We start from the raw sequence: 14,041 nt of genomic DNA on the forward strand, positions 1-14,041 counted from the left end.
GCAGGATCATGTCAGACTGCCCAACTGAGCTGCCACAGGTAGCCTTCAGTCTGGTAATGGGGTCCCTTAGGTTGTTGATGCTGGAGGATCTTCAACATTAATTCTGAAACAGACACATACTCCTGGTCAAGCACAGTTCAGAATTTCACCACCACTAATAAGTCTACAACAGAGTCAGTGGCTAAGTTCCTCTTCTCTGCCCAAAGGAGTCGTAAGAGGATTCTTCTCTTTTAACTGCTATTTCTTTTATGTTGTACTAGTATATTTCTGTATTTTAACTATTCTGACGTTTTACTGACTATTTTATTTGAATGGGTCTGTGACCGTATATTAATAAACAAACAAACGCCACTAGGAAAAGCACAGGATCATCCTAAATTATACCTGGGCCAGCTCAAGTGGCAGATCACACAGGAGACCTGGTGGGCAGGATTATGCTGCTGGGCATAATTATGCTGGTCTGGAGAGGAGAGGAGAAAATTGTTTCTCTGGCTTCCTTGTCGTGGACTACCTGGACAGGTTTAGATCTTCACAGACTCCTCGGATGGTATCCAGAGTCGGTTCATTGAAATTAATCAGCCTAAATTAGCAATGACCGTTGATTTAAATGGGTTTACTCTGATTAGGATTAACACTGGATACAACCCATAACCTCTGCAGGAACAGGGAACCTACTTACATCTCCTTCTCCTCCCCCCCACCCCAGTTTCTTCATATCATCTGTACATCCAGAAAACCACTTCCGGTTGATTCAGTGCACACTGCAATTCCGACACCAGACACAATCAAAATAGAGGACTAAGGAATCTGCTTCTCCCCCCCCCGGCATGGGGAGAGTCTCAGGACCAGAAAGAGAGGCCTGGGGGCCACATTCAGCTCCTGAGTTACAGCAAACTCTCTCAGTAACAAAGAAAGGGCCCTTGTCCACTTTCCCAGGGCCATCAAGATGATCTCCTGCAGTCCTCCTGGTTCAAGCAGTCTGGCATCCCTCACTCAAGAATCACAGGGCTGGAAGGATACCTTAAGGTCATCCAGCTGGACCCCACGTCCCATTACAATACTAATTATGTAGATCCTTATCTGGCCTCATTTTGACAGAAATGGTTACTCTGGGTGAAAACCACTATTGGGAGACAAGGGAAATGCAACCCTGATGCTTCTTTTTGACTCCTCAGCAGCTGTACAGCTTGGTATCCTGCTAGATTGCCTGTTGGGATGTCGGAGGCAGTATGCTTCTGAATACCATTTGCCGGAAACCACAGGAGGGGAGAACGCTGCTGCACTCAGGCCCTGCTTGTGAGATAGGCATCTAATTGGCTACTGTAAGAACAGGATGCTGGACTGGATGGGCCACTCTCCTCATCCAGCAGGGCTCTTTTGTTCTTATGTTATGTTCATATCTGGCAGTTCCACTCCAGCTTCAGAAAGTGACATTGGGGCTGCTCCACCCCACTGCAGTTGTTGTGTGAGATGCCCCAGAGTACTTATCTGATCCCCTAATATTTTAGCCTGCTGCTGTGTTTGCTTTGCTTGTCACTCCCATTAGCTGTTAGATTTGCAACTGAGTATGGGGTGTTTTTTTTAACACCTTGTGATTATCATTTTAAAGGATTATTCATATTGCCCTCCTGGCCCCATGGCCTTTTTTTTGCAAAGGTGGAACAGTCGGATTGAAACATTTTAAATAAACATGACTATAAACCCTCCTGTTGCATCACCGCTCCACTGCAGAATCCCGACAGAGTTTCAGTTGGAGGAAAAACAGAGCCAGAACTTGTGGGGGAAAGTCTTGCATCAAAAGGATGGATCCACGCCAGGGTACTTTGAGCCTCCCCGTAACACACCTCCTTCAGTCTCGAGCAGGCTCTTGTCCTCTATAAATGCAGAGATTATTCGGCACAGTCGCTTTCCGATCCTGGTAGGCTTCACTCCACAAGACTCCTCTCTGCTGAGGCTTCAGTTCACTCGTCTAAAGACATCATGAGGGTCCTTTTCCTCCTCTGGGTCCTTCTCCTCTTCCTCTACCAGTCTGCTCCAGGTGAGAAACTGAGGCACAGAGGAGACAGGGCAAAACGGATCAGAAATACTGCCCTGCTGCTTCTGACCTCCAGGACCAAAATAGCCACATGGAAGAGCCATAGTTCAGTGGCAGAGCACTTCCTTTGCAAGCAGAATTCAGGTTCAATCCATGGTGTCCCCAGGGTAGGGATGGGTGAGAATTCAGTTCGCATTTCAAGCAGAATTTATCAACTTCGCAATTTCCAAAACTATATGAGAACCGAAACACAGCCATCCTTTGACGTTCGCATTTATTAGAATTTTGGGATGCAGTCGCCAACTAAACATGTACAACAATGTGTATATTAGTGGAAAGTGAGCATAAAGAATACGTGAATGAAAATAACATGCAAAGAGGCATGAAATGATGAGAAATGGCTTGCAAAAATGTGTTGTTGTTATGTGCCTTCAAGTCGATTACGACTTATGGTACCATCGTCAAAACTGCCTACAAAAACGTGTTTATTTGGAGAAATTCGCACTGAAATGGTGGAGAATTTTCATGAGGATTTTTTTTAAAGAAAAATTTCACAGATCCCTGTAGAAATGTAGAGAACTGAATTTAACAGTAGAAAAATGAGTAACTAAGAGAAACTGACAGGTCTTTCCATCCCTACTCCAGGGATGGCTGAGAGAGACTCCTGTCTGAAATGTTGGAAAACCACTTGGAGAGTCATTTTAGGCAATGCTGAGCTTGATAGACCAATGGTCTCGCTTGGGGCAAGGCAGCTTCCCATGTTCCACATGTGTACAGTGTTCATTCCAATCGGCATCTTTCTTCATGTCCTCCCAGGTAAGCTCTAATGGACCCTGAACAGACAAACGATGTGCATGGCTACTAGCCATAATGGCTATGTTCAGGGCTGGCCTTAGGGGAGGGTGAGCTGGGCAGTCACCCGGGGTGCCAAGATGAGCTGAAGGGGGTGCCAAGCGGAGCTCAGTGGCTGTGCTTTTTTAAATGTAGTCTGCAGATCTCTATGTATGGATGTGAAAGTTGGACAGTGAGAAAAGCAGGTAAGAGAAAAATCAACGCATTTGAAATGTGGTGCTGGAGGAGAGCTTTGCACATACCATGGACTGCGAAAAAGACAAATAATTGGGTGTTAGAACAAATTAAACCAGAACTGTCACTAGAAGCTAAAATGATGAAACTGAAGTTATCTTACTTTGGACACATAATGAGAAGACATCATTCACTAGAAAAGATAATAATGCTGGGAAAAACAGCAGGGAGTAGAAAAAGAGGAAGGCCAAACAAGAGATGGATTGATTCCATAAAGGAAGCCACAGAGCTAAACGTACAAGATCTGAACAGGGTGGTTCACGACAGATGCTCTTGGAGGTCGCTGATTCATAGGGTCGCCATAAGTCGTAATCGACTTGAAGGCACATAACAACAACAACGTCTGCAGTGAGCTAGGGCGGCAAAAAAGCAAGCATCTGTAACCTTCCCCCCCTCCAAGGTTCTACAGGTTGTTTGAGTACTAATTACAAAAATGATCTTCCTTCAATTAGCTTTAACATATGTTTCTTTTTTCAATGTCCACTTTGCTATCATTTGTGCTAGGTAAAAATCAAAGGAGTGAAAAAAAGTGAGTGTGTAACAATCTCTTGGCTTCTACAGAGCTACTTTGTGAATGAATAATGCAAACACAATTACAATCCTGTACGGTTTTTGAAAGTTTAACAAAGATGGCAAAAAGTATGCAACATTTTCCAACAGAATATAACATGTGTCTTCAGAACCACAATAATTTCCAAAGTTCTATGCATCTAGAAAAGCACCAGTGCTGAAGTTGCTTGCAGAAAAATCCAGGTTTGGAAGATCAGGGGTCCCATACACAAAACCTTAGAGCCCTCATTCAAGGTGACAAGAGACTAATTCCTGCTTCCGGGCGATAACAGCTCCATTCCTCGCCAACCTTTCTATCTCTCTTTCTGATCTAAAACTCACAAATACAGCCACATCCTTAAGGTTTCCCCACCCACTGGGACAAACCAATAGTCCACAGGGGTTACAAGTGCACACCAGCTAAGATTTCCAGGCAAGGTGCCAGCGGAGAGTAAATTCCTGCGGCAGTTGCCACAGGGAAAGGCAAAGGAGAGGTGTGAGGTCAAGCCTCCAGAGACGAATCCTTGCAGAGTACATAGTGGAGAAAGCCAGCAGCAGGCCACAGCCGGAAGACCTGTGAGAGAGAACCCCAGGAAGCCATAGAAAGCTCTGCCGGAAGGGGTTTGGAATTTGGAGGAGGCACTCAGGAGAAGCACAACCCGAGCCCTATTCCCTTACACCCGTGTAAGAAAGAACGAAAGAAACACATCTGCCATCCTGCTTGATCCCAGGGCAAGGAGGAACGGCAGGCGAGAATCCTCACATGTGATCTGTGCATGCCGTAATTCTAGCACGTTGCCCCCAGCTTTCTACACACCTGCAAGTCTTCCCTGTATTCCCTGGATCATTCCCTGGATCACTGAGACCCATGGTATTCCCAATCTCTATGTATGGATGTGAAAGTTGGACAGTGAAAAAAGTGGATAAGAGAAAAATCAACTCATTTGAAATGTGGTGTTGGAGGAGAGCTTTTCACATACCATGGACTGCGAAAAAGACAAATAATTGGATGATAGAACAAATTAAACCAGAACTGTCACTAGAAGCTAAAATGATGAAACTGAGGTTATCATACTTTGGACACATCATGAGAAGACATGACTCACTAGAAAAGACAATAATGCTGGGAAAAACAGGAGTATTTCGTAAGCACAAGACACCTGCTAGGCTGGCAGAAATTAGGCTAGCCGCTTTGGACTGCACTGTTGATTAGAAGCAGTGGGGCAGAGGAGAGCATAGAGGAAGCACCATCGCCTCCTGCCACAGCACATGCTTTGCACTCAAACATGTCCTGCCATCTCCTGGTAGGGCTGGGAAAGCCTCCTGACAGAAAATCTGGAGGGTTGCTGCCAGTCAGAGTAGGCAATACTGAGCTGGAGAGACCAATGATCTGACTCAGTATAAACTCATGGAGGATAAAGCTCTCAATGGCTAATAGTTCAATACTGTTTTAAATTTGTATCCCAACATGGTTGTTCCCCTTCTCATTTTATCCTCACAAGAACCCTGTGAAGTAGGCTAGGCTAGGAGACAGTGCCTGGCCCAAGGTCACCCAGGCCACATTCACACCATATGTTAATTCCGCTATTATTCCACTTTCAACAGTCATGGCTTCCCCCAAAGAATCCTGGGAAGTGTCATTTGTGAAGGGTGCCGAGAGTGGTTAGGAGACACCCCCCCATTCCCCTCAGAGAGCTACAATTCCCAGAGTCCCCTTGAGAAGAGGGACTGAGTGCTAAAACACTCTGAGAATTGTAGCTCTATGTGGCAAATAAGGTAGATCTCCTAACAACTTTCATAGCCCTTCCCAAACTACCCTTCCCAGGATTCTTTGGGGGAGGCCATGACTGTGGCTACATTCACACTGTACATTTATTCCATTATTATTCCACTTTAAACAGTCATGGCTTCCCCAAAGGAATCCTGGGAAGTGTAGTTTGTGAAGAGTGCTGAGAGTTGTTCGGAGACCCCTAATTGTCCTCACAGAGGTACAGTTCCCTGAGTGGTTTAACAATCATTCCCTCTTCCCAGAAAACTCTGGGAATTGCAGGTCTGTAAGGGGAACAGGGGTCTCTTAACAACTCTCAGCATCCCTCACAAACAACACTTCCCAGGATTCTTTGGGGGAAACCATGATTGCTTAAAGTGGAATAATAGTGGAATAAATGTAAGGTGTGAATGTAGCCTGTGTAAAGTGGAATAACATTGGAATAAATGTATGGTGCAAATGTGGCCCCAGTGAGCTTCCTGTCAATCATGACGTTTATATCATCTCCATGTAATCACAGTGGCTACATCATGCTCCTGAATGGCAGGTGCTGGGGAGCATGAGCGGGGTGGATGCTCTTGTGCTCATGTCCTCTTTGGGGGCTTCCCATTGGGGCATCAGGCTGGCCACTATGAGGACAGGATGCAGGACTAGGTGGGCCATTGACCTGATCCTGCAGGGCTCTTCTTAGGCTCTTTTATACAAAGGCTTCCCTCAACCCCAACCATCTTCCCAATCGAACAGATTTTCCACCCCATAACTGGCAAAAGAAAATGGTTGGAGACTGCAGAGTTAGGGAGACAAGCACGCCTTAGAAAACTTTCCGAGATTCAGGCCTTAACTACACAAGCGGCGAAATGAGGTGACAGAGCCAGGAAGGGAGTGGTAGCCTGGACTGCGCCACTTTAAGCTGCAGATGGATAGGATGGCACGTTGAATGCTCCTCACATCAAAACCAAAAACTGCCTGCAAGGAAAAAAGAAATCTAGCACAGCAAGGTCAAAAGTTCGAGCTTGCTGCGCAAGTTTTCTACAGGCAGTGAGGTTTTATACTGACAGCAGGAGGCATTCAAATTGTCACACACACATAGACATAGAAGGGTGACAACAGGATTTCCTGGACCCACTACCTTGTATGTAGATTGGACCCCCTATATTCCCACCCACCCCCAGCTCCTGGCAATCTATTGTTGGCAATAACTGCTGCTTAGATATATATTATCAGTATGAACAGTTATTCTGAATCTCTGACAACAGACAAAAGATACCTGAAGTATGCACAGCTTCATAACATTGGTGACAGAACGAACTCTCAGCCTAACTTACTTCACAGGGTTGTTGCAAAGATAAAAGGGGAACTGCAAATATATCATGTCATATTCAGAGACCATGCAGTGACAATAAATAAATATACAATTCTGAGCCTAGCCTACCCTACAGGGTTGTTGGAAAGACTCTATATACACACACACTGGAGATGTAAAAATACATACACCCCCTATAATAGTTAATTTTCAAAACCAGTTGGTCATTGCAGAACATTTTTTCCCAAAAAAGAATTAGCATTAATTTCCTGCCAAATAACTGCAGTGATACCTAAGTAAGCCCTGCCTAATTGCTTTAAAAATAGGATGGGGGGAGAGAGTAACACAGTCCTATGCTATGTCTCCTGAAAAGTCCTACTGACTTATAGCACAACTCTAACCATGCCTACTCAAAACTAAGTCCTACTGAATTCAATGGGGTTTATTCCCATGTACGTGGGATTAGCATTGCATCTTTACTGTTAGAAAAGTGAGTATAGGATTAAAGCCTCATACTGGGAAGGTTTTCGAAACAAGCTATGAATTAGACAATGAGCTCACCTGTTCACCAGCCCAGGAAAATGTAAAGCTGTATGACTTCTTATAGTTAGAAAACTGTAACATATTGTAATGGCATCATAAGCTGCATGTACACTTTTCTATTTCTGTTCGGAAATTATTTGACAGATAAAATTATAATATGCTTTTTTTTGCAATTTTTTTTTTAAAAATGCATGTATACTTTTATTAGCATCATCACTGAAACTGTTTACTGTACATGCCTACCAAGATCCTGCTGTGCTGTGTGCGTTTCTTTTCTGGACCTCATGCTGGATGTGGATAAAGAGAGAGAAAAGTGGATGGGCAGACACACATACTGCTGCTGAAACCTACAAGCTTACTCAACTCAAGTGATCATAGAATCATAGAATAGTAGAGTTGGAAGGGGCCTATAAGGCCATCAAGTCCAACCCCCTGTGCAATGCAGGGATCCAAATCAAAGCATTCCCGACAGATGGCTGTCCAGCTGCCTCTTGAATGCTCCAGTGTCAGAGAGCCCACTACCTCTCTAGGTCATTGGTTCCATTGTCGAATGGCACAGTGCACACCATTAACTAATATACAGAGACAAGCAGCAAAAGGCTGCTCTTCTCTGGACTTGCAAAGGTTTCTAGTGCCTGGTCTTCAAAAACTCCCTCCTCAGTCACAGCTCTGACTTCACTCATTGGCTAAAAACCTGAAAGGGGAGGAGTTGGAGCAGCCAGATAGCTCATTTCACAGAAATTGCAGCTGGGGAGGATTCACATTTTGGTGTATATCTTTTGATCCAGAGCACTTAGAAACTAACTTTTTAATGAGAGCAAAGAGTCTGGAACCCCTGCTGGCCCCAGGCCCAGGAGAAATGGATCCCTTTTAACTGTCTGTCGGCAGCCCTTCCCACCCCACCCCACCCGGAGTGGTGCAGTCTATTCTACCTCGACCACCTCATCCTGCTGTACTGTGCCGGCAGGGTCTCAATTCTACTCTAATTGCAACCTGTGTTTTCTGAATAGCGACCGGGGACCTCTACGACAGCCTTCAATGCTACAACAACCGGGGACACTGCCGAAGACTTTGCTTCTACAACGAAGGGCAGATTGGCACCTGCACCAACAGAAGGCAGCGGTGCTGTAAGTGACGGCCTGGGAGGATCCGGAAGCCGCAGGAGATGGGCGGAGCCCTCCCAAAACAGCGGCAGTGGAAGAAATATGGGTCATGCCACCAAACTGCACTCTATCTTTGGAATCAGAATGATGGTGAAGTGGATTTTTTATCATTAAACTGTGTATTTTCTTATTTTTTAAAAAAAAAAACAGCCCCCTTGGGCTTAAGTTTTCAATGACTGTACTCTTTCCCATTCCAAATTAGTTTCCTTGTCACATTTTCTTCATATTTACCGCAACAGCCACAGTAGTGTAGTAGTTGTTAGAGTATTGGACTAGGACCTAGGAGACCAGGGTTCAAATCCCCACTCAGACACTGGGCGACGTTGGGCCAGTCACAATCTCTCAGAATGACCTACCTCACAAGGTTGTTGTGAGGATAAAATGTACGCCACCTTGATCTCCTTGGAGGAAAGGTAGGATATAAACATAATAAATAAAATAACAAATGCAAGTTGGAAGCCTGAGCATCTTCACTGAGCTTCTGCTAAGCCAGCAGTTGCCAACCTGGCATCCTCCAGACGTTTTTGTCTACAAAGCTCCCACCAGGCTCAGCTAGCACAGCCATATTTCTCTCCCCGGCTGGGGCTGATGGGTAATCCAGAGCTTTGTTCCAGGTTGGCGAAGGCAACACTAACCTGTTCTTCTGCTCTCTTTGTAGATCAGGGGTGGGGAACCTGTGGCCCTCCCGATGACGTTGGAAGCCAGACTCTCATCAGCCCCAGCCAGCAGGGTCAAGGGTTAGGGTCCGGGGTGATGCAACTGTAAGCCAACAACACCTGGAGGACCACAAGTACTCCATCCCTGCTGCAGATCAAATGTGATACAGCTTTGTGCCAGCAGATGGCAGTCCACACCCAGTTTACTTTGCCCAACGGATTCCAAGCGACCAGAGTGCACTCTTGTGGTTTCTCCATAAGGTGCCCGTGTGTTGTACGCAACAGAGGACAGTCCTCTATTTAAGGGCTGTCTGGTCCGAGCCCAGTTTAGAGATATATAACCATAGGAAGGTAGAGCAAGCATAAAATTACCCATCCGTAGCTCAGTTCTGTAGGTCAGCAATCGAGCCTCTGCCTTGCATGCAGAAGGTCCCACGTTCAATCCCTGGCATCTCCAGGTAAGGTTGGCAGAGTACCCTGCCGGAAACCTTGGAGAGCCACTGCTGCCAGTCAGTGTGGACAATACTGAGCTAGATGGACCAATATGGTCAATATAAGGCAGCTTCCTAGGCTCTTACGATCCACAGCAAGTATCTGGACAGCAGACTGGCACACAGGCCACTTTCTCACAGTCTTCCCCACTCTGATGAGATGTAGTGCATTTCTATTTGAATTACAATTGTTCTTTCTAAACATGCATCTACACACAAATAAACAAGCTGATGCTCATTTTATGCAAATCGCTGTCCTCTTCTGTCCCCTTGTTTTAAGCAAATGAAGATCCGGGAGGTGGTGCCAACAGTCATTAAGGGGAAATAGTTATTATTATTTTATTTATCTATTATTAAATTTCTATCCTGCCCTTCCTCCCAGCAGGAGCCCAGGGCGGCAAACAAAAGCACTAAAAACTTTAAAACATCATAAAAGCAGACTTTAAAATACATTAAAACAAAACATCTTTAAAAGCATTTTTTTCTAAAAGGTTTTCGAAACATCTTTTTTTAAAAAAACATTAAAAACCTTTTGTAGAAAAAAGGTTTAAAAAATATTAAAAAGCAATTCCAACACAGAGGCAGACTGGGATAAGGTCTCTACTTAAAAGGCTTGCTGAAAGAGGAGGGTCTTCAGGAGACGCTGAAAAGATAACAGAGATGGCCCCGGTCTGATATTTAAGGGGAGGGAATTGCACAGGGTAGGCGCCGCCACGGATATTTCAGGAGGAAGGGCTTAAACCCTTTGGATCCAAGGTTCCCAAACTGTGGTCCATGGACCACCAGTGGTCTGTGTGCTTCAAGATGACCACAGGAAGAACGGAGCTTGCTTCTGCTGTCCTGATGCTAAACACATTTGTAAGGTAAAAATGCCAAAATAAGCATCTGGAGCCAACAATAATTTTTAATTATTCTGATTTTATGAGTATAGTTTTTAGTTATCAGAAAGAGTTTAATGCTATTTTAAATTAGAGTTCATTTTTTAATTATATCTGTCTATATTTATTTACTTATGTGTTATATGCTTTTAACTTTGGTAGGTTTTAATTGTATCTGTTTTTTATCTGGAAGCCGCCGTGAGTTCCAATTTGGAAAAACGGCGGGGTATAAATAAAGTTAATAATATTAATAATAATAATAATGTACATGCCTGGCCACTGACCCTGACTATAAAATGTTTAAAAAAGAAAAAGAAATAGAAGGGGCGAGGGGAAATAGAAGCATAGAAAGCTGCCATAAACTGAGTCAGGCCATTCACTCATCTAGCTTGATATGGTTTACACTGACTGGCAGCGGCTCTCCTGGTTTTCAGGCAGGGGACATTTCCAGCCCTACCTGGAGGTGCCAATGGAGATTGAACCTGGGACCTTCTGGATGCAAAGCAGTTGCTTTAATGGTGAGCTATGTCCCTTCCCCATATGCTGCAGCAACCAGAGTCAGTCCTGGGGGTGGCTGGGGTCATCATCATCATTTTGTTGGATTTCTTGCCCGCCCTCACCATAAAGTCCCACAGGGTTACAACAATATCTATATAAATAAAAATGTAAGTCCCTAATCTGTCATGCTGCAGTTTGCAGCTCCACAGACAGGTGGCGCTAAGCAAACTGCAGCAGGAACACTTCCACCTTCTCGCCTGCATGCTGCTCCTGCCACCCGCCAACGGCCACCTTGACAAGCAGGCAAAGCGTTGGTGGCAGCAGCTCAGTGAGCGAGCAGATGCCAGGACCAGCAGACTGAGCAGGTGGCCAGGAGGCTGGGAAGCCGGTGTGCATCCAAGGCATGCTGTGCGATGACAAAGATTGGCATTGGCACCAGCAGCAGTCTGGGCAGGTGGTGTCTAGGGCAGCACAGGGCAGCGGAGGTGGAGGAACAGGCAAGGCAAGTGGGTTGGCAAGGGGAGTGGGAGTGCTGGGAGGATGGCTGGGGGTGGCTAGTTGAGTGAGAGGGAGAGGCAAGGGGAATGAGAAGGGGGACAGACCCTCCCCCAATAAAACACAACATTAAAATCACACCCATGCTGGCCCAGGTGCTGACACCTGTTGGGGTTTATGGGATAAAACAATTATGTGGGTCTATCTCTAGCAGACTAAAATGACAAAAACAGAATGCGCAATAATCTGTCCCACTTTCCACCCCTTGTCTTTACTCACACAGTCCTGCAGAATAAAGCGATCAGCTTTCTGCAGTAAAATATGTAAAAACAGTTTACTCACAAATACTCCTTGCATACAGTGATATAGACACAGCTTAGAAAATCAGAAAGAAGAAATGGAGGTTACTTTCAGTCCATCGTCTTCAGATCCTGGCAAGCAGCCCCACGCATGCTTGTTCCATGTGGTAATGGGGAATTCAAAGGACAGCACAGCAAGGAGGAGAGTAAGGGGAGGGGGGAAAACAGTCTTACAGGAAACTACATCACAGCTTAGTATACAGTTTTCCTGAGACTGGCTAGAGATGGCACTTCTCCCTTTAACTGTATTAAAGCATGTGCAACCTGCCTCCTAGTGGTAGCATCTGAGGTTGCCTATTTCCAACAACACTGGGCTTGTGTGTTGCTGACACATCAGCTGCCACTCCTGGGTAATCAGAAGAACATCAGAAGAGCATGGATGCTATCTTAGGCCAAAGCCCCATCTAATCCAGCATCCTCTTCTCTCACATGCATCTTCTGGGAAGCCTCCAAGCAAGGCTTGAGCGCAACAGCACTCTTCCCCCCTTACTGTTCCCAGCCTATGACAGTGGCTAGTAGCCATCAAGACCCTTACCCTTCATCTTTTGGGATGAGCCATGTGGGGCCCCCGAGTTTGGCCCTAAGGTCCAGTACTAGCTGCACTACCATAAGAGAAGCATACCCCACAGTAAACACGCAGTGTCAGTCAACTGTGGTGCAAATGTTACCTGAAATATTATGATGCACCAGTGACGAAAAGCTACAAATCCAGCAAGCACTGGTTCGAATCCCGCCTCAGCCATAGGCAGCCTTATGCAAATCATTGTCTCTCAGCCTCAGTCCTCCTTTTCCAGTCTGCAGTATGGGTATAATAATACTCTCCTACCTCACAGGGTGGTTGTTGTAAAGGGTTTGTTCTTGCAATCACCAAAAGATAATGAGGACAAGGCACTTAAAGCCCTTTAAAAGCACTATACACGTGATAAGAATTATCATTTTGAAAGAGACACAAAGGATGCTGCCCCATGACCCTGGGGGTAGGAACACCGATGGGGATTCTCGCCCCCAGAGACGGCTGATGCCACCTTTGTAAATCTGCTTGCTCCATTTGCTCACGCGGCCAGCTTTCTGCCAAGCAGGCCTTGAAACCAATCCATGGCTCTCTTGGCCAATGATCAACTGGAAACCTCACCCACACATGCACAATGCTGCGGACTCCTCTTCCCTCAGGAGTTCTGCAGGGAAACGGAGGGAAGGAAGGAGAGTCGAGCGAGGGGGCCAGCCACCATTACGACACACACTCAGATCTCCCCAAGGCCATCAGCCAGAGATAAGCCCTCCTGCTAGAAAACAAGGGGCTGCTGTGGCCTGGAGGGGAGAAAAGGCGGCTTTGAGGGCTTTCTACCTTCATGAAGTCTGGGTTGGTGATGTTCTGCAGGGCTAGAGGTTCTTGCCAAAGTAACCAAAACTGCTTTTCCTGTAGAATTCACACCTCTGAGTGTATCCCGACCTTTGAGGTGGTGGTGGCGGCAGTGGACACACAGATGAGGTCATGTGCGGTTCTGATGAGACGTTGCTACATGAGATTGGGGGAGGAGGAGAGGGACTAGACACAGCCTGGCGCCACAGAACACATGGAAGCTTTACTCTCACGCAGACCCTTCGAGGCCTTATCACTGAGGCCCTGACGTCTTCAGATTGGCCATGCAGAGAGGGGAGTGTCGGTGGTGGAAGGCTGAGAGAGAGAGAGAGATGAACAAAGCTGTGTGAATGTGAGCCTTGGTAGGGAATTGCACGGCAGGAAGAGGTGCATTTCAGCCTTGTTTCTGGCATTAAACAGAAACAGGGTAGATTTTCCTGTTAAGTGGCGTCAGCAAAATAAACCAAGGAAATTCAGCAGTGAAATGGAGCGTGACACACACCCTTGGTTTTCAAAGATGAATTCCAAAGCCGTCTTGAACGGTTACCCTTTCTGTGTTCACTGTCCATTGTCTGCACGGTCAACAGACTGTGACAAGAACAGAAGGTACCTGCTAGGGCTGACAGAGAAATTAAGTCCAGTTCACATTTAAAGGCAAACCTACCTAATTTGCACTTTCCGAAACAATATGCAAACAGAAACACAGCCATCCTTCGAAATTCACACTTCTCTCCTGCCAAAATAAAGTGTACAAAAATGCATATACTAAGGTGAAGGTATTATAGGAAATTGCTTGCAAAAATGTGCATATGAGGCAAAATTGCGTACAAAAAAATGTGTACATTAGGAGAAATTCA

At 45.6% G+C, this 14,041-nt stretch overlaps 1 protein-coding gene across 1 annotated transcript; it reads left to right on the top strand.

Moving 5' to 3' along the window:
- Window positions 1-1,867: 1,867 nt before the first annotated feature.
- LOC133384554 (beta-defensin 13-like) lies at window positions 1,868-9,843 on the top strand. The gene is made up of 2 exons (XM_061626491.1): window positions 1,868-2,038; window positions 8,295-9,843. Exons 1-2 carry the CDS (start codon window positions 1,981-1,983, stop codon window positions 8,417-8,419), a joined length of 183 nt encoding a protein of 60 aa, XP_061482475.1. The 5' UTR covers window positions 1,868-1,980; the 3' UTR covers window positions 8,420-9,843.
- The last annotated feature ends 4,198 nt before the right edge of the window (window positions 9,844-14,041 follow it).

The sequence above is a fragment of the Rhineura floridana genome, chromosome 4, assembly GCF_030035675.1.
Source record: "Rhineura floridana isolate rRhiFlo1 chromosome 4, rRhiFlo1.hap2, whole genome shotgun sequence".
NCBI lineage: Eukaryota > Metazoa > Chordata > Lepidosauria > Squamata > Rhineuridae > Rhineura > Rhineura floridana.